Source organism: Monodelphis domestica, chromosome 2 (assembly GCF_027887165.1).
Source record: "Monodelphis domestica isolate mMonDom1 chromosome 2, mMonDom1.pri, whole genome shotgun sequence".
NCBI classification, from domain to species: Eukaryota; Metazoa; Chordata; class Mammalia; order Didelphimorphia; family Didelphidae; genus Monodelphis; species Monodelphis domestica.
This window is the reverse complement of record NC_077228.1, coordinates 145,166,563-145,188,425: the sequence shown is the minus strand read 5'-3', so window position 1 is coordinate 145,188,425 and position 21,863 is coordinate 145,166,563. Positions and strand designations below refer to the sequence as shown.

At 37.2% G+C, this 21,863-nt stretch overlaps 1 protein-coding gene across 3 annotated transcripts in view; it reads right to left on the bottom strand.

The window, feature by feature from the left end:
• Positions 1 to 70: 70 nt before the first annotated feature.
• The window catches only part of PLD5 (phospholipase D family member 5), a 456,336-nt gene continuing 434,543 nt past the window's right edge, over positions 71 to 21,863 (bottom strand). For all 3 annotated transcript variants that reach the window (XM_001377837.3, XM_007481550.3, XM_007481551.2), the window contains 2 exons: positions 19,183 to 19,297; positions 71 to 6,183 (listed from right to left, as the gene is read on the bottom strand). In XM_001377837.3, coding sequence (XP_001377874.1) covers positions 5,915 to 6,183; positions 19,183 to 19,297 — 384 coding nt within the window. In that variant the 3' untranslated portion in view covers positions 71 to 5,914. The remainder of the gene's footprint in view (positions 6,184 to 19,182; positions 19,298 to 21,863) is intronic.

Genomic DNA, 21,863 nt, shown 5'->3' with positions numbered 1-21,863 from the left:
ACATATACAGTGACCCTGGTACTTTTTCTATATCAAAGAGATCACTCATTCATTTACAACCAACACATTGTTAAAAACAAATATTTTTATAGAGATAAGAGTAATGTTACAAAGACAATTTCTTGGGCTAATTTACAAAACAATGGGACCATAACCCCTGGTCCTTCAGCATAGACTTTATTCTTTTCAGTCACTTATCATGATATAATATGGTAATTGCCATCTAACTTGATTTCTGAGACCAAGATATGATGAAAAAGAAAACCAGCCTCATTTCACAGTATGAAAAGGCCTTCATTTTGATACTTTATTCTATAAAGTTTAGTGCTCAGTTACGAAAGAATTGAGATTTATAACCATCTCCCAAACCCAGCCTTTATTGTGCCAACTTATTTATGAATTGAAGAACTAGTTTCATGTCCCTACATAGGCTGAGATATATTATTCCATCAGTATAATTAAGATGCATTTACAAATTTAATATATTTATAACAGAATAGAATGTTGTTAGCATAGCAAAAACAAATACCCATCCAGCTTCTCAAAATTCATACTTCTTTTCACCTAGGTATCTAAAGTTACTTATGTAACAAAAGTCATCTCAAAAAATTCTGGACCTGCAGTCCTGCTCATGGTCCACATAAAATGAAGAAAATACAGTTTTTGGGGTTCAAGAAACTGCACTGTGACATAAATAAAGTCAGGATTGCAAGATATGCTGCATCTGAGTCCAAGGTTTATTTAAGCCTTTCAGCAATTTTAAATGGATAAAGCAGAAGTGGCAAACAGCAATTTGGTTATCAAAATAGAGCAGGAAAGGAGTAATAGCTCCCATTTAGGAAAGGAAGCAAATTTATATTGCATGGTGGAAAAAGAACCAAAAAATGTATTCAGCCTGTCTATAGTTAGAGGGAATTCAGATTAATTTTATATCCCAGAAGGCTGAAGATAAAGTATATCCTCTCCAAAAGTCTGGCATTAGGAATAAGGTGTATAGATAAAATGAATGAAACATTTACTAGGAATACATGGGACTCTTTTAGGGGACTTGTTTGAACAATCAACAACAAACATTGCACTTGACAAAGTAAGCTGGTTCTAATTAGAATTCAGGCAGTTTTTTTTAAAGAAGCATCAAATATAGTAGAATGAATTTTGAACTGGCAAACTTAGGAAAAGAGGCATCATAGTATAGTAGGCAGAGGGTTGACCTTGATGAAGTCAAGGAAGATCTGGATTCAAGTCCTGCCTCTGAGAGATGCTAGCCCTGTGACCATGGGTAAATCACTTAATCTCTCATTCTTACCACACTATTCTCTAAAATTAATATAATCTGTTATAGATAATTTACTGATTTGCATTAATGGAAAGAGTTTTCATACTTGGGGTCCTCCACTCTGACGAAATCATATGCCAGATTAAAAACCAACAACAAAGCAACATCCCTTTCTAGTGTAATGAAGTATAAATGACACATACAGAAAAGGCAAATTCTAATACACAATTATTGGGCTGGATGGACCTTCAGTTTGGCCCAGTTTAGTGGTTCTTATGTTCTAATGTTTTCTCAGTCTCAAATTCCATTTGTATTTTTAGAACAAAACAATGTCTTATACAGTCTTCTGTTTCAATTGATTTACTTGACTACAACTATAGGTTGGTGGGAAATGAGTATCATTCAGTCTCTAGGGCTCAATGAGGCACTTAAAAAATAATCCAGTAATTGAATTAACAAAAAGTTAAAAAGGTTAGATTTAAAAAGGTTTGAACTCATCTCACTTCAACCCAAGATGAAAATTATCTATATCTACATACAGATATCTAGCTAAAGATATGTAGATTATAGATACAGCCTTATTGGGAAATGCTCCATGACCACTGAGATAGGGATGATGCTATACAGATTGAGAATATTTTCTTAGTTCTCAAAGCTGTGTATTTGGGAGCTCTTGACTCAGTCCCTTCTGTTGTCAGTTAGAAGATGTCAACACTGTGATGCACTGAACCGCAGAATTCCATGTTATACCTTTCTACATGTTCTTTGAGACACAGTAATATCTTGGTAGAAAAATTTAATGTTTATTCCATCACATTCAGGAATAAACTCAATATCAAGGCATGGAGTCTTAAGATCCACCTTACTGGAGATGCTCAGTCTGGTGCTGGGTGACTATTTGACAAAGATGTCATAGATGGGATTAATACTTTAAGTAGGGGTTAGATTTTTAAGGTTCCTTCCTAAAATATTCTAAATTAACTAAATAAAATTTTCAAAAAAATATTAATAATATGGAAATAGGTCTTGATCATTGACACATGTAAAACCAGTGGAATTGCACATCAGCTACAGGAGGGGGTTGGAGGGAGGGGAGGGAAAGAACATTAATCTTGTAACCATGGAAAAAATATTCTAAATTAACTAATTAAATAAAATTTTCCAAAAAATTAAGGTCCCTTCCAACCCTTAAGAGTCTATGACTCATAAAGGAAAGAATGATGGTATGATCTCTAGGACTTTTAAACCCAATGATTTATGGCTAAATTAATCTTTCAAATGCTTATGTTTCAGGGCCCAATTACAGTGCATGACATACCAATGGTAACAAAAATATATATAGGTGCTTGAATTTGATTGTGTAATGAGGGAAGTATGACTTGAGAATGGTAGAGTGGTTGAAAGAATTGGGGTATTTATCTGCAAGGCTGTAATAGAAAGGTTCTCAATCTTTATCTATTCAATAAGTGATATCACATTGAACTGAATAATTGCCCATGTACAAGTAACCATTATTTGAACTCAATGCTTGAGAATGAATAAGGCACTAGTCAATGTTTGCAGTACACAGGTCTATCATATATTCTCAAATAACAACCATGTTTCATTTTGATTTACTTGGAAGAATCATCCCTGGGGTCAACCAACTACTCTTATTGGAAGTATGATGATAACTTCTTGAAAATTCTTGTAGTGTTTGGGGAGAGTTTAGAGAAAACACAATTTCCTCCAGCCTTCTTCTGATGGAAGTAGAATCTTTTGAATCTGTAAGCATACATAGCTTCAAAGCCAAAAAGGAGATAAGCCATTTCACAGGGAAGCAATGAAACCCCCTTCCCCACCCAAAATAGAAAAACAAATCAAAATGCTACAGAGCATAATACCTTCTGCATAGTAATGTGTCTGCCTATCACTGCCCAAGAGCAATCTTCTGAGAAGTTGGATAATGTCAATGTTGTCTTGAAGCATTTCTTGACCAATCTGCCATTGCCAAATATGTTCAGGCTGGTAAGTCTCTGCACCATATTTCATGGGGTTACTAGGGTAGAAATATTGCTATTGGTGCATGGGCAGAAGCAGCAGATTCTGTGCACAATCTGGATATAATGGTTCTACCTGGGCAGGGTAGGGAGGTAAGTTGCAATGCCCAGCCAGAACAATGTCTCCCCTCACATGTACAATGCTTAGCTGTACTTTCTCCTCTTCTCATCCACCCCCTGTCATTTCCAACCTGTTTCTTCACTGTAGCTATTCCAAGAGAGTTTGTGTGGTGTTTCTCACCTCTCCCTCTAAAGCTAAAACAGTGCTGTCCCAGTGGAACCAGCTGTTCCCTTCTCCCTTTAGAGCTGTCCTTTGCAGATCTAAACTCAGGCTTGCTCTATTTAGTTCAAGGGTATTCTTCATCCCCACCCCACCCCATTTTATTTTTATTGAAGCTAACTTACCAAAATGTACTGCACTTTAGTGGAATGGTTATTGATCCCCGCATTACATCAAAGCTATCCATGTAGCACCCTACAATAAATGGAATCTGTGTAAAATATTCAGACTAGACAGGCTGGCCATTAGTGATAAAAGAATGTCTTTAAAACCCACAGACCTTTTAAAAAATCAAATTCTTTCACAAAAGTACAGTATCCTTTAAAAAAATACAGTTCTAGTACATGCACCATTTTCTAACTGGTTGACATGTCCAACCAAGCATTATTTGAAATCATCTGGAAAGTTTTACAGTGGTGAGTCAAATAACCAGTTGTTTTTAATAGCAGGATCCACCTGATGAAGTTGATGCATATTTCTGTTTCTTCTGGTATGATAAGAACCAAGTGGTTGAAAAAGAAGCATGGTCAGAGAGAATGCTTTTTCTTGTTCTGAAAACCAATTGTTTTGTTGGTTTCAAAAAGGATGGCCAGCTAGTGTTCCATGTTGATGCTACTATACACTGGTACAAAAATGGCACACCAAAATGTTCCACTCAAATGTTTTCCTAGCATCATTGATAACACAGACTTCCATTAGGGTTCTTATGTCTCCATGAGATTTTCATACAAATCTGTAACTTCGAAGACACATGCTTTGTTCCTCCATCAGTTCCTCAGGAAGAACTTAGTATTTATTATATTAGGTTATCACCAAGTTGATTTCAAGAAAGAAGATTATATGTAATAATGCTTAGCATTTATATAGGCTCTTTTGATTTCAAAACACTTTGTAAATATTTCCTAAACCTCACAACATCCCTGTGAGGTAGGTGGGTATTACTGTCCCTACATTACCAATAGAAACTGGAGGCAAAGGGGTGATGTGTCTTGTCTCTAGCTATAGAGGGAACCAGGAGAAGATCCGGGACTCTTTCATCCTGGCTGCCAACTCTGTGCTCAGACTAGACCATGCCTCTCTCGTATGACAACAGCCTCTATTAATATATTTATGGGTCTATATTGTATATTTATAAAATAATGACTAGAGTATAGAACTAGAGTATAGAACAAGCCTAATCAGCATTAGTAAACCAGCTGATTAGTAAAATATGGAAAGCACAGTTTTAAATTTAAAATTGCATTTCTCTGAAAAGCATTTGGCATCTTAAGTGACTATAGAGGAAGAGTGCTACAAACTTTTGCTGAATTACTCTCAAAAGCAAAATAATGATTCAAAGCAATCTAATACCATTGTTCCACAAAGGTCTTTCCTTCATAATGCCAAATTCTTTACAAACGTAAAATAAAAAATTCATCCCTCTCCAAATCCAAACCCCAACAAACCTAAACCAAATCTGGCTTCACCTAACTTTGTTGGAAATTAGTAGTGATTATTATTTTTCTAAATTGGCAATCCACCTGACTTTTGGAGCAGGCAAAAATGCACAAGAGAATGCAGGTTGCAGTTCAAAAATACCAATTTAGTAGAAAAGCATAGTTGGAAAAGTGAAAATTGAAGACTTTCATTTCCTTTGTATAGTCATTCAGAGGAATAAGGCATTTGCAAAAGATACTGTATTCAGAATTAATGTTGTAGAGAAAGAACATAATAGAATTTAGAGGGATTCCTTAGAACAAGAACATTTTATAAGGGGTGAAGAGAATATAAAATTTATGCTATTAGAAGGAACTGAGAAAAAAAAAACCAAATGGAATTTTTTTACACATAGTTTTGGAAGACGGCATATAAATGGTAGCCAATAATGCTTGCAGGAGGATGTGGTGGTCTAGGAATGGAGAGTGCTTTATATGCTCCTACTGGTATCCTTTCCAAGGTGAAATACACACCCTCCTCTGTAAGTCATCAGATCTTGAAGTGGCATCACAGAGCTCACCTTCATTTCCCCTCAAATCTTGTGGTATAACCAGGCAAGGAAACAGGAAGAGAATTGAAGTCTTTAAATTGAAATGTAAAACTTGAAAACTAACCTCTAAGCAGAAATGACATTCATTGTCAGAAGTAACAAATATAAAAGTCTTAAGTCACTGTATATAGAGCTATAATATAGTTATATAGATATTATTGTATGCAGTTCTGAGAACATTTTTGATGTGTGCTTTTTCCTTAAAAAAGACTTTTTTTTTTTGGCTTCCCCACTTCCCTTAGTTTCTTATTAGTAGATAGGAAATGTTCATCTGTCCATCCTGTTGGGTGTCTTCATTCATGTTGTACACTCAAGAGGTCATTCTCACTTGTATTATATGCCACAGCAGTTTTGTTTGTTGCCAATTTGTTAAGTTTGTGACTGGAGCAGTTTGACTGTTTAGTTGGTTGTAAGTTTTTGGCATAGGGTGAATACCAGTCCCTTTCAAACACCCCTTTTAGTTGCCTGATGATACTTGTGCTGTTTTCCACATCCGCCTGGTTGATTACGAGGCCTGTGCCAGCATTCTGGGTAAAATCATTTCCTACCCAATCAAAATTCCCTGCAAAAAAAGAGAGGAAGGGCTTCATGATGAAAAATTCACACCCACTGGAGTCTATTGCAAATGCACTAAAATGTTACACTACTACTCTCCCCCCCCAAATAAATAGGAACAGTAGTAGAGAGAGGCTTGCACTGACAATTATGGGGGAAGAAAAAATGTTCTGAGAGCCCTTACATATGGCATATTAATATTTGCATATTATTTTGGCATTTTCTCATCAGCTTTGCTCAACTTGAAACTCAAAACAAGTCATCTGCTGTTCTTTTTGTAAATGTTATTTCTTATTGACATTCACAAGATGCACTAAATACAGCAACATCTAAAATATATAGGAATAAACTTAAAATTCCTGTGAACAATTAATACCTCCTCAAAGAGATGACACATTACTCCATATGTACACATATAAATGTAAGTCATTGTCCAGAGGGGGAAAAAGTCTTCTCCTATCTTGATACTATGTCTCTTTGCCCAGGGATATGGATCATTTCCTTGACACCAGGGTCAGCTTGTTTTTGCCCTGAATGCTGAATGGCCATCCATATAGGTCTTGGTCACCTGGATAGAACTCAAGGAAAAAGTGGGCCAAAAAAGAACTAGAATCGATCCCAGAGAGAGCTCAAATTCATCTGCAGGCACTATTTAGCCTTCTTGTAAAGGTGTAAGTGGGTGACACTTTTGAAAGCTAAGGGTTCCAATCTCCAATATCTCACTTTTCATACCTGGAGCCTAGAGGAACAGCAAGGGCTGCCCTTGGAATGGTCTACTTAATATCTTTGTTATGGTTATCTTTCACTCTGTTTATTTAAAAGCAGGCAGGACTATTTTCACTAAAAATGAGATTCATTCAGATGAAAACAAGCTGAGTTAGTCATCTTTCCTTTCCTCCTAAATATCACTCACTATAAGTATCTGCACTTGCAACCCTTTTTGGCTATCAGATGGTACCAATCAATAGATGTGCCAGACTTCTCTGTGGCATCTTTTTGTAAAAGAAACTGATGGGTGCTAAAGGACAGTGCATAATTTCAAGGTCCTCAACTCTATCTTTTGCTATGTAACTCTACTTCTACCCCACCCTGCCATGATTTTTTCCCCTGAAGGACAGCCTTGTGACCTGTGCTATTTACTTGTAAAGGGATGTGACTCTTGATTGGCTGAGAAAATGCTGAGCTGTGATGTTGTGTGAGTGGAGGAGATATTTATTTCAGATGCTTGAACAGATACTTTGAGAAATGACCTTGAGAAAGCCAAGTCAAGAAGGAGCTGAGGTACATCCTTTGAATGGTAGGTGCTGTGGACATACAGTGGAAGCTACTCTCCAGCATGTCTTTTGACCTCCATGTTCTGTACCCTTAAAGACTGCTGAGAGTAGACTCTGCCTCAGTGAAATAATTTTCTCCTCCTTTGAGTCATAATCTTATCTCTCTCCCAGCTGGAGTCTATTAATTCCTTTATCTTTTGTGGTATATTCTAATCTGTATAAGTTATTGAATTTCTGTCTATTCTCTTATTTAACAGTGGGGGTTACTAGCTATTTATGGTGGTCTTTTGTATAACCAACATTTGATGAGAAGAAGCTAAACTGACAGAGAGAGGCTAAGGGCTTTTCCCCCTAATGTGAACAATCAGGGATGGAAGCCATTGTTCTGAATTCTTCAGAGTTGTACCCCTTTGCTAGAGATTAGTGAAGGTGATAAATTTATCTAATTCTAGCCTGACACCCATCTTGGAGTCTGGAGGAGAGATTTCTCATTCTTGACAGTTGTGGATCCTGCCTTTCTTAGATGCTTATATTAACTATGGGATCCTGAAGAAGTTGCTTAGACTCAGTTTCTTCATATGTAAAATGAGTGGGGAGAGATAGATGACCTCTGATGTTTAAGACCTTCTGGCCTTCAATCCATGAATTAGCTGGATGATCCTGAATAAGTCACATACTCTCTGAGCCCCTATTTCTTCATTAGAAAAATGGGGGAAAAACCATTTATCTCAAACAGTATTATTGTGACTTTCAAATGAAATAATACATGCAAATCTCTCTGCAGTCTTTAATGGTCTATATACACTTGAGCTATTATCATGAACATTTTTATTATTAGACTGCACCCCAGATTCCACAACTAGAAGGACGGAATGTTGGACAATGTGGAAGAGGCATGCATGCAAAGGGCAAGAAGCTGGAGATTGATCATCTGTCAGTCAAATGAAGATTCCATTTGGAATGTGACTGGTAAATAGTTGGAGGCAAGAGCCAACTACTGGACTGGACTTGGCTGAAAGGTCTTTGGCTGATGGTGGTGACTGAAGCAAGAAGCTGGTTTTATCTCTGGGACTTGAGATACTCAAGTTGGAGGTGGCCTGGCTGATTTGAAGGAAGAAGAACAATAGTCCTTATATCTCTCTCTGACTGGCTCTGTTTTATGCTAGGGACTGAATTGCCATTTCTCTCAATATCCTCCAACCTAACACTCATTGTAGAGAATAGGGAAAACCCCTACCCCTCTTACCTCCATCTTTCACCCTTGTCCTGTCTTCCCCCAATAAACCCCTTGTTTGACAAAGAAGATTAAGAACTATTTCATTGAAACCTCACAGCTCACACTGAGTGACTTGAAGGAGACTGAAGAAGAGGGGAGGGGAGGCTGAAAGGCTTCTGAAGAGGGAGGTACAAAAGGGAGGGGGTTAGACAAAAAGAAGATAACTACTTGATCCATTAGTTATCTAGTATCCATCAAATATACACCGGCAAATATCATCTATTACAAGAGAGAGGACCTTGGAGGCCAACCAGTCAAATTCTACCCAGTGTAGTAAGCTACAGAATTTTAGAGTTGGAGCTTTAGAGATCATTAGGTTTAAGCCCCTTGTTTTAAAAATGAAGAAACAAAAGTTCAGAAAATTTTAATAACTGGTTCAAGATCATAGAGCTAGTTAGTGGCAGAACTGGGACTAGAAACCCAGGTCTCTTGATACATTTCTGTAACATCCTTCATAGATACCCAGCCAATCTCTGCTTCAGTATTTAAATATTAGGTTAATCTGTTCTAATATTGTTAGAAATTTCCTTCTCATGTTGAGTCAAAACCTCTTTTCTTGTAAATCTTACCCATGGTGCTAGTTCTGCTCTGTGGAGCCTCATAGAATAAATTAAAACCATCTCTCATATGATAGCCCTTCTGATATTGGAAGCTATCAATCATGCTTCCCTATCCTGTGTTCTCTTCTCCAAGCTAAATATTCTCAGTCTCTTAAGTGATTCTCATTAAAGCCTAAGGAATCAGCATTATTGAATATAAATCATTATTATCATAGAGAGGAACAATTCACAAACAAAATTCACATTACTAAAATGTTTTTACTGTTTTCTTACAAACATTTCTGTAGATATATCTTTTCTTAACTAATGTGTCAGTGCCTTTACATAGATATGTTTTTTGTTTTGATGAAGAGGGTAAGTTGATGAGGTGATGGTTAGGGATTCGCAAGGTTTTCATCTATCATTTAATAGCAAATGCTTTCTAAATGTGTGATTTCATGCTGTCCATGGCCAGACTAGAAAAATGAAGCTGCTCATGCATACAACATTTACCTGAAGTCAAATTTATTGAGATGAAATTTGGAAGTGTGGGCATCTGGCTTTCAGTTTTATGGCAAAATATAGAACACTTTTGTTGACTTTGCCTCTTAGCATCTCCAGCTTATATCATGTTCTGTTAGACCTACAGGGTCTGTAACTTTAGGTCATTGATGATTGTTCTAGTGGAAGTGCCAAGAACTAGGAAGAAGGTCTACAGAGAAAGCAAAAACCCAAAGATGGAACTTCTTGGCCCTCCCTTGTGTAAAGGAGGAGATGCAGATTCTGCCATAGATTATGATGTTCCTAATAGTTTTAATAATTCAGAATCTATAGTGTAGGAGTCCTGAGGTTGTGATGGCTAAGATAGAAGTAGCTAAATTCAGCATTAGAACATTTGACTCTTCTTTTTCAAGGCTTTGAGATGGAATTCCCTACTTGTATATTCCAAGACACAGGGACTTTGGCCTATCTCACAGATGTTCAATATTTATATAAATATAGCTGCTTGAGAATTGGGAAAAGAGCCTTAACGACTTGGATATTCAAGGCTAGAAAATAGCAAAAATTAAAAAAAAAGCTCTAAAGATTCCACAAAATCTATCCATGGTGAACACATGTCAACTCTCCAGGTCAGTTTCTTAGAAGTCTGCCATATACAGTAGATAGAATAAACAGAGTAATATCCTTTCAGTGCTTTTCTTCAGTACTTTATATTCTGGGGAACTTTGCATTTATCTTTGAAATGGTCCAACAATCAAGTAAAGGGGGCTAAACGGCTACCATAACAGATGCACTTCTTTCTTTTGCCTTTCAGTTAATTCAACTGTTTCTTTGGGTTATAAGGTCCTCCCAAGAAACACTGCTTTCTTTAACCACACTGTTTTCCTGATTAAAGTATTATCAATATTCCCAGAAGTAGAATATAAATTATGCATAAATGAAATGTTCCTTTCCATGCCTATTAGCAGACTATGGGTCCAAAGGAGTAAAAACACATGGCTATTGGTAGAAGCACCTGAGGTGTGTCCTTGTAAGCAAGCAACCCTTTTCTGTTGAATGCTGGGGGATTTATTAAAAAAAAAACCATGAGGGATGCTTTCATGTTGCTGATGATCTTTTTCTGGGTTATTAATGTTGGTGCTGGGGCAAGTTGGAGGGGGTTGAGAAAGAAGTATGTTTTGGTGGATTGTGCAGATGAGGCTAATTAAGTTTGTATCAGAGGCAAGCAGGGGCTGAAGATATTCAGACTCCTGCCAAGATTAGGAGAAGGAAGGAAGAATCTCTGTGAATTCACCTCAAGCAGGGTAATAATGAGAGTATCACGAGTGTGGGCAGCAGAAATCTGCTGGTGATGCAAAACTGGCTAATGCCATTTTATTGCTGAAGAAGGCAATCTAGGATGGGTCAATTGATGTGAAAGCAGTCTCTAAGGCCCATGAGGAGTCAGGACGGTTTCTACAGGCTGGAGGTGTCCTCAGCTCCCTTTTTTTTTAGGTAGCCTTCCTGGAACACTCAGAGATCTGCTCTATTTCAGGGAGTGCTTTCAAGCTCATGCTCACACTGACAAGAAGTCTTCTGAGTCCTACTCAGATGTCACCTGAAGGGATTGGCCTGGGATGAATGGAGTGCCCTCAGACACAATTAGCACTGCATGCTTCAAGTGTCCTGCCCAGGACTCCCCACTTTCTCTTAAGAGAGCCCTAATCCAAGAGGTCTTGGCTTCTGACAGACTGAGAATATATTTCTGAGGCTCTTTGTGTCTGTCTCTCTTCTACCTCTCACACACAGAAAGAGGAACAAGTACCTTCCTATTGGAGAGATTTTCTTGTAAGATCTAGAGTTTAGAGCCTACAGAGCAACACAGGGTCTCCTTTTTCAGGTCATTATCGAGTTTGATTTTTATATACACTTATAGTCCGTCTGAGCAGAATACTCTAATTGAAAGAACGTTGATTTGCTGTCAGAGTTCTTGGGTTCAAATCCGGCACGGCTGCTTTCTGTCTATGTGACCTTGGGGAAGTCACTAAAACTGTGTAGTAAACCATAAAATAAGAAGGTTAAACTGGATGAACTTTCAAGTCCCTCCTTGCTCTGTGATCTGATCAGCCAAGTAAAACAATCGAGGCACTGAGACTGGACATTAGAGTATAAGATTTAGAGAAACTAAGGAAATTGACACTGGGTAGGTTCTCCCACTGTCAGGAGAAATAAGCAAGCATCACATGTTCTTTGCTGCCTTTCCAGGGTATTGCTTATATGTATTTCTGGGAAGACAGAAATAATTTCCCTTTAGGCTAGTAATAGTGTTAGCACTTTACTATGGACTTCAAAATCACCTTGTCCTGGGCAAAGAAAATCACAATGCTGCACCATGGAAAAATGTAGTAATTAGAACATTCAGAGCAGCTAGATTATTCACTTGTATGTTTATTTGTTCTCTTCTTGTCTCTGTGTTTTGCTCATGACATTGTCTGGGCCTAGAATGCCAGCCTTAACTACCAGTCTTTATGCTTACTGATGTCTAATCTACCCTAAGGCCCAGTTCAAAGAAATCTCTTCTATGAAACTCTCATGGATTCAACCTCACTCAGTTGGAAATGAGCTTAATTGTTCCTTCCTCTCAACTTGAATAACATTTTGTACCACTCCCATGTTTATATCTAGCAGAATTTTATTTTATATAATTAAATTTTATTAAAATATCAAATATTTGTATATTTAAGAACTATATATCTATTGTGTTATTCTATTTAATTCTATTTTTAGGGCAGCTTGGAGGCACAGTGAATAGACTGCTGGAATCTAGAGTCAGGAAGACTTATCATTTTTTTTAATTTTTGGTTCAAATCTGACTTCAGATACATTTTAGCTGTGTGATCCTGGGCATGTCACTCAACTTTGTTTGCCTCAGTTTCCTCATCTGTAAAATGGGTTGGAGAAGGGAATGGCAAACCACTTCAGTTATCTTTGCCAAGAAAACTCCAAGTGGGGTCATAAAGAGCCACACATGATTGAACAACAAAATTCTACTTTTGTATCATTATTGTATAAATAGTGTTCATATTTGCCTATGTGGCATAACACTATGATGATTATAGGCTTCAAAAAAGCAAAGATCTAAAAAATTCTCTTTGAGTCTTGCTAAGTCCATAGCACGGTGCTTTTCTGACAGTAAATAAGTACATTTTAAAAAATTTTAATAAGTAAATGTCAAATGAATGACCTTGTTTGTGGCATATAAATGCTAATTAAATTTGGATCCCATTCTGAGAAAGTATAAAAAGAATAAAATAAGTTTTTTTCACCCCTTTATACCTTATTGAAAGATCCAAGGAATTCTATGTATCTTTGCCAATTTTTCTAAAGGTTGAATTAAATCATTCTCTGTAAATTATGGCTCTCTGCAGCTTTCACAAGACTTACAGTTGGATTCCCAAACACAGTACTGGCTTTTATTCTCCTTTGTCCTCCCAAACATATAATTTAACTTCCAAACTAACATACAGGACCTCAGTGTTTTCTAATTGGGATGTAATTTCACCCAGCTGCAAATCTCCTTCTTAGCTTCCAAAATACATCTTGAAGTCTCTGATTTTTGAGCCTCACTAAGCCACAAGCAGTCTAAGTGTTTGCTGTGGCCCTCCCTGCCAGTCTGCCCAAAGGAATAACAAAGGGGTCCAAGTTAGGCCAGTTAGGGAATGTGGGAAATGGGCCCTTTTGTGACTTCTTGATTCTATTGATTAACTTAGCACCCTGCTGGTAGTTTCCAGCCCTGTCCCAGAACTTTCTAAGCAAGTTGGCCATCTCTAATAATCTCCATCACCTGCTCCTCCAGGAAATAACATGCTCCAATTATGTTTTGGAGAATTTAAGAACTAGTGAATACATAGGCTTGAGGATGTCCTTGGTGTGAAAGCTTTGTGTAGCTGCATTTCTGTGATAAGGCTTCAAATGGATTTTTCCAAGCAGCTTTACTCAGTATTCTAAATATGACCTTTTCCAGAAAATGCCTGACTGAAGATTAAAAAAAAAAGATTCCTGGGCCAAGCTGTTAATTATTTAAAACATCAACAACCCTTTCCTTCTGATACCCTTTAAGTCCTCCCACAATGCAGCTGCGCTAACTTGATGGTGTAGATGTGTCTCTGAAAAGTGATGTGGAAATCAAATCATATTTTAGATGTACTAGGGACAGTCAGATGCTGTGAATCTTTTTGGAAAGTGAATAAGGTTTTGCATAAAATTGGGTTTTCATTAATTTGCTTAAACAAGATTATTTGTTTATATCTTTTAAAGTGACTCAACTTGATTTTATGACTCAAGTCCTCTTTTCATAGCTATGATTAGATTATATTTCTCTTAAGTCATTTCAGTTGGATCTGACTCTTTGTGACCCAATTTCTTGGCAAAAATATTGGAATGGTTGGCCATTTCCTTCTTCAGATCATTTTACACATGTGGAAACCGAGGCAAATATGTTTAAGTGACTTGCCCAACTAGTAGATTCTGAGGATCACTTCACTTCTGTTGCTCTATCCATTATACCACCTTACTGCCCTATAAGGTGTTTAAAAAGCAGCAAATTATTACACTACAACAGGGAAAAATAGTCCTTGTGTTTAGATGGAATCTATTATTATTACTTTTATGTTTTTAACTTTTATAAATTAATAATTTAGAAGTAGTTATTCATGGATATTGTGAAGGCAGCATTGTTTAGCCTTTAGAGAACTGAGCTTAAAGTTAGGAAGCACTAGGTTGGAATCCTACTTCTGATATTACAACTATAACATGTAACTTTGGCCAAGTCACTTAACTTTCATGGGGCTTAGGTAACTGTAGAACTTGTCTAGTAGGCAGAATAATATTAGGAGCTCCTAGGAGAAAACTCCCTTTTTCAATGCATGTCAGTGCTTTCTTTGCAAAGTACATGTTTAGAGAGTTTCCCAGAGCACTGATATATCAAGGAACTTCCTTTTGGGTCCAGTATATGCCATAAGTGAACTGTAACTGAAGTTTTCCCAGCTCTAATGCCAGCTCTCTATCCACTATGCAGTTTTCCTCTCTGTCCACATACACAGTGGAAAAAAAGTATAAAACTCCTTATGAATTCTGAGCATCAAGACTTATTAAAAATTTCTTGCCTTGCTTAAGAGGCAGGAAAGGAATTTTAAGTATTGTTATTTACTAATCACATTTTATATTTGACTACCTCTCAATCAATGAAACACAAGTAGGAAAAACTCAGTGTCCATATATTAGTCAACAAAAGTAATCCACTTAGGGTTACTAAGAGAAGCAGCAAGGATGAAATAACATTCCTGTCTTCCAATGGAATTAGATCACATTCCATTATTCATTACAGTTATATGGAAATAGTGTAGCATGTATCCTAACATTTTGCAATATTGAAAAAAATAACACCACCAAAATCTTAGCTCTGAAATAAACCAATATTCTTTAAACTTTTAAGTCTCTCCTTTTTGCAGATGTAGGTTTTCCAACTATTTCAAGTTAGAGGAAAAAATGTTTTTCTTGGTTTTCTTGAAGTTGGGGTTAGGGCATAATAAATATGAATACCCTATGTTTTCTTAGTGTTTGCAACTCTACTGGATATTTTCACATTTTTATGTCTTCACATGATCTTCACAAAAACTTCATTAAAAAAATATGAGAGTGATATGGTAGCCAGTAGGGTCCTTGCTTTAGAAATGAGGAAAGTCTAGCTCAGCAAAGATAAGGGACTTGTCCAAGATCCTCAACTGATTATAGACTTATCTAGGATTAGAACTCAGGTTTTCTGACTGTAAGGTTGGGGGTTCATTATAGAAGAGAGAAGTTACAGAAGGAGAGAAAAATTCAGATCCAGCAATGCAAAGGAACAGCTCAAGTGGGGAAAGGGCAAGGAAGACTCAAGATTCCAGGAAGGAATAGAAGAGCTGAGGGGAAAAACCCCCCAAAAAACTGCCAGTTTACTTCTGGTCAGCTCGCTACTAGAGTGGACAGTCTGAGAAGAGGGCCTCTGAGGTGGAGGATCCCTCTGGACACTGACTACGTTCCAGTGAACCCCTAAATACCTTTGGCTCCAGCTGAAGATTAAAGTAGACTGGGACTTTATAGAAAGCCATCTACTGAGATCTCTCTTTCCCCAAATTGTCCTGAACTTCAACTCATAGCCAGATTAGTTTAGGAGGAAGGACAAACCCAACAACTGACCAAAAGGAGGATCAGGCAGACAGCCTGAACCCCTCAGGATTTTCGGGGGAGGCCAGTTTCTAATCTGTAGGGATTCCTATCTCCCACTTTCCTCAGTAGACACCCTCACTCTCCCTGCCTTATATGTTCTCAAGAATAAAGCATCACAATTTAGATCAGGTCTGCCTTCTTGCTGATATCAAAGGAGACTGAAGATTTGGGGAGATTCATACCGTTCCTCAAAAACAGAGAATAGTTCAATACCAGGGCTGGGGAATGAACTAAGTCTCAAAGGGAAAGGTGGCAGTTGGGATAGTGGGAGGATCCAGAGGCAGGAAATTTACCTGCCTCTCAACAACATCTAAGATCAAGAAAGGAGGCTGTGGGTCATTTCTCTTAAGACTTTCTCCTCCAGTCCTTAACCTCTGTCTCCCAAACTTAATCTCTGAGGAGACATATTCTGTCCCTCTGGAAAACAAATTGTTCTATCTTCCCCAAGGGGAAAGGGGAGGATCAATCTCTTCCCTCTCTCCATTTCTTCAGTTCTCTCACCTTCTTCTTTCCAGTTCCCCAGTGTGTGCCTGACCTCTTTCTGGTCTTATATTACAATTGATTATTACCTCATCCTCCTCCACTTAAAATTAATTATCTTTGTTACAAAGCTACTTCTTGATTCAATCAATCAATCAGTCAGAGATTAGTAGAAGAAATGATTGTATATTTCTGTAAACCAATGGCATTTCAATTAGTGCAATAGGAATACTATTATGAATGGCTGATAGGGCTTAGTCCCACCCTTTGGAGATTGCTTAAATGCAAAATTACTTCAGCACTGATGAGAGATTTTGAGGGTCTGACAATGAAAAGGAAAGCATAAAGACATCAGGAATTGAACTAAAAAGAACTTACAACTCAACAGGTGAAAGGAGAAAGAAAGTAGGACAGAACTGTGACACAGAAGGGAGAGACTGAGGATGGACTATGGTCCTTCTGGAATCTCAGAGCAAGAGATCTAGTCATTCAAAAAACATTTATTGAGCCTATTAGTTTCAGGCATGGTGCTAAAGTGTTAAAGATTTAATAGTTGGGACTTAAAGGAAGTCAGGGAAGTCAGTAATGGGTGGAGAAGGGAGATCATTCCGTACATGAAGGGCAGCCAGAGAAAATACCAGAAGCTAAGAGATGGTTAAAGTAGTCAGTGTCCAGAGGGATCCTCTGCCTCAGAGGTCCTTCTCTCAGACTGTCCACTCCAGGAGTGAGCTGACCAGAAGTAATAGTGAATAGTCAGGGAGTCAGTTTCACTACTTTATACATGTTGGAGTGAAGTATAAGGAGAATGGAAAGACAGGACAGGATTGAGTTATGAAGGGCTTTGAATGCCAAAAAAAATTTTGTATCTGACCTTAGGGGCAACAGGAGGCCATTATCGAAGGTGGTGGAGTGTGTGTGTTTTAGGAAAATCTTTCTAGAGTATGAGTTGGGGTGACTGGAGGCAGACAGACCCATAAGCAGCTATTGCAGCAATCAAGACCTGAGGTGATGAAGACCTGCAATAGAGTGTTGGTGGCAATATCAGAAGTGAGAAGAGGTATATTTGAGAGATGTCACAGAGGTAAAATATCAACAGGCTTTGACAATAGTTTGATTTTTCCCAACATGTATCTACCTAAGATGTATCTACCTTCTCATAGACTGAGCGAAATTCCAAGGAAAAGGATGCTCTTTTCCCAACTTTCTGATTCAATGTTTGTCTGTTTTCAGACATGGTAGGTAGCATAGTGGAAAGAACATCATGCCAGGAGTTAGCAGACCTGGGTTCAAATCTGGTCTTGGATACTTCCTACTTGAGTGACTCTGGGCAAGTCCTTGTTCTTCTGTCTTAGAAGTGATTCTAGGACAGTAAAGACTTTTAGAAAAAAGTCAAAAAGAAGATTTTATATTTAATCCTGGAGGTCATTGGGAGCCACTGGAGTTTATTAAATGCAGTGAGATAATCAGTCTTAGGAAGATGAGTTTGACAACTGACTGGAAAATGGATTGGGGTGGGGAGAGACTTGAGGATGAGAGACAGGCGTGAGATGATGAAAATCTTCACCAAGTTAGTAGCAATATCTTAGGAGAGAATGGAGGCAGAAACAAAGGTTAAAAACAATGGGTAGCTGGGTAGCTAAGTGGATTGAGAGCCAGGTCTAAAGATGGGAGGTCCTAGGTTCAAATCTGGCCTCAGACACTTCCCAGCTGTGTGACCCTGGGCAAGTCACTTAACTCGCATTGCCTAGCCTTACCACTCTTCTGCCTTGGGACCGATACACAGTATTGATTCCAAGACAGAGGCAAGGGTTTAATAAGAAACCAAAACAAAACAAAAACAATGGGACTTGGCGAGTGATTTTATATGGGATGTGAGAAGGAATAAGGACTTGTGAATATCTGGGTTATGAACCTGGAAGAAGCAGCAGAATAGAGTATGTTACCAAGCTGCCCTCTGGTTGGCTTTTAAAGTTCTTCAGAACCTGGCCCTTCCCTTCTTTTCCCTCTTATAGCCCCCACATACTCTGCAATCTAATGACACTCTTTGATGTTCCCTACACATGACATTATTCATTATTATGAACCTGGGTGAATGTAAGGATGTTGGTGCCTTCATTAGTCATAGGGAATTAATGAAGAGGCGGCAGGGGAAGGATAATGAGTTTAATTTTGGACATGTTGAATTTAAGATATTTGGAGATATCTAATTAGAAATGTCCAATAGTCAATCAGTGAGTTAAGACTGGAGTTTGGGAGAGAGGTTAGAGCTAGAAAAATAGATCCTAGAATCATCTGTATAGAGATAACAGTTGAATCCATGGAACCTGGTAAAGTTTCCTTGTGAAATAGGTTAAAGGGAAAAGAAAAGTGGGCATAAGAAAGAGCCTTGGGCAGTACTTTAGTGGTGTGACCTGACCAGAAGATTCAGAAAAAGATACTGAGGAATAGTCAAACCTACAGAAAGAGAAGCAGGAGGGAGAAGTGCCATGAAATCCTAGAGAGGAGAGCATCAAGAAGAAGGGTGATTGGCAGTATTCAAAGTGGCATTTTCTTTACTGTAATAATGGAAAAATAAAACTTTTACTAGCTATTTAAGAGGATCAGTGTGAGGATCAAATTAGATATTGTACATGAAATCACTTTGTAGACTACTTAAGTTTGTTTCAGCTCTCAAATCCTATGACACTTACCAATGTAAGCTGCTCCATCAGTTACCATATATTTATTTCGGTTTAACTTGGGAAAGGAATTGTTCTTTTGTTCTTTTGTAGAGCAGGCACTCTCTTTTTCTAAATCAAAGAACTTCTGCAATAGTGAGAAAGATAAAACAAATGAATAGAAATGAACAGGGAATACTTTTTGTTTTCATTCAAAGGGAAACAAGTAATACAAGGCAGAATATTTCTATCAGACCTGGGACATAGTTTAACCTTTTAAAATACATTTCTATTTCATACAAACAGCCTTTATGATTGCATTTCTTCCTATCACTTTACCTGAGTAACCAAAAGAGAAAGCATACATTTATCAATTCATATTATAATTCATAGTTTTAAGAAATAAAATTAACATAAAATCTGCCATTTCAATGAATTGAGTGCCAGGAGGTTATTTATCTCTCAGTATTATTCATCAAGGTATATTGGGATTAAGTCAGCCTTGGGATATTGGCTGCCAAGCATGCCAGGGAACTGAATGAATATTCTCATGTGTTGCATAAGTTATGAGAAGTGATGTTCCCACCTTAATGACTCCTCTTGATTAAATGTGAAACTCATAGAGGTCACGGTATTCTATGCAAAGGAGTGAGTTTTCTTTCTGAAAAATGTGCCTGGAAGGTTTCGTGTTAACAAGTTTCCCAAGAATTGCATTTCAAATAACAGTGTCTCTGTTTTCTCCTCTAAGATGGCCCCTCCAATTTAGAAGGTGTCAACTATTTAGGAACTGAGTGCTTTAAAGGGAAAGATTTGACAATATAGCATGGTAGATAGAGTAATTAACTTGTAATTAGGAATTGAGTTTGAATATCAATTTTTGCATTTAGTATCTGTGATCTTGGACAATCTATTCATTCTCTTTCAGTCTTGGTGTCCTCTGAAGCCAGGTCCTCTGACTCTACAGCCAACATTACTTCCATTTGACCCTACTGCCTCCAAATCCATCCATTTGTCCATCCATCCATCCATCCATCCATCCATCCATCCATCCATCCATCCATCTATTTTAATATAGGTATATATGTACATATATTTGAAGTTATAACATTAAAAATATAAAATAATATTTTTATAAGTAATAATAAATATGTTATATATAGATAGGTGAGCTCACTTTTTAATGCAAATTCTTAAAATGCAATGCAATTGATAATATTGTTATTGGGTATCTTTTTTAAGATTGAGGATTACTATTTTGTCTTTAGAATAACATAAAACCCTTTTTAGCAGAAATAAGAATCTATATACAGTAGTAAAATCTATATTTTGATAAACTAGTGAATTCTTCACTAAAAATGAAAGCATAAAATAATGTTTATGTTCAAACACATTTCAATTTTAGTGTACTAACCAAATGATAAGTCTATAGAGCATATTTGTTCATGGCAAATGGTTCTTTATCTATTAAAAATTTTTTAATGTAGTTCTTTAAAATGAGAACTTTTGAAAAGTGACTTATAATTAGCTCTTTCATTTCAATAGCTGCAGGTAGCACCAATATTTCTCTTACCAAATGAGGCTATTTTCATTTAGCAATTCTATAAGCAAACATGCAGTGTAAAAGATCTTTTTGATATCACAGATGACTTTTGAAAAAATTGTTTTTACAACTAACTTTTTCTAGAAAATCTCTCTCTTGTCTTGACAGTGTATTCTGCAAGAACATTTTCAAGATATCCTTTCAGCTTCTCCATTTTTGAACGGCAGAGTAGGTTCTTCTCTCATTTGGTGGTATGCTGGACCCCTGCTCTGAGAGAGTCACTATATTCATGCCATTTCAAGTGGACTCTGGATCACATTAGTCCACTGCAACTCAGAACTTCTGAGCTCGAGATATGCTGGCTTCAGCCTCCCAGAAGCAGGCATTATAGGCCTGTGCTACCACACCTGGCTTAAATTTAAATTAAATTCTGGGAAATTTCAGTAGAGTATTTGTAAATTTTCTCAAGATATTCCAATTTTTAAAAGTTGAAGGTTTTTTTTTTGCAAACTAGTTTATTATAAGACACTTCCCAATGTGAATGAAGTTGATAAATATAATAGATACTGTGATCATTTTAACTTTTGCCCAGAAAATATTTAACTTCTAAGTTTAAAATCTTTACATTCAAAAGCAGCAGGCAGTGCTATAACATAATTCAGCTCTGTTTATAAGTCTACCCCACCTCATGACTGATGACAGTAGCAGATTGATATTTGAAACACATATTTGACTCTTTCAACTCATTGATTACTCATTTTGACCTTATTTTTACATAGTATATTAAAATATTGCTGTATAGCATTCATGGTCAATTGACAAGAATTTACTATGTTAACTTTGCATTTGTTGACTTTGACTTGAACTTTTTTCCATGAACAAAAGCCGATACATTTAGGTGGTCATTAGTTTTGGTTATTGCTTAATACTTCCTTTGAACCTTGGGAAAGTATCTTAAGCGAAGACCTCCATGACTTGATGATAGCTAAAAAACTCAAAACTTAGTGACTGCTATTTTTGTTATAAACTTCTCTATACTTAACTCAGATGGCAGTCATGCAACCACTTGCTAGGTCCCTATTCATTTTGCATCTTTGTAAAACCAACTTGGGATCACCTCCATGCCATTTACAAATACCCTGGAGAATGTTTTAATGTGCCTCTAGTCAGATTT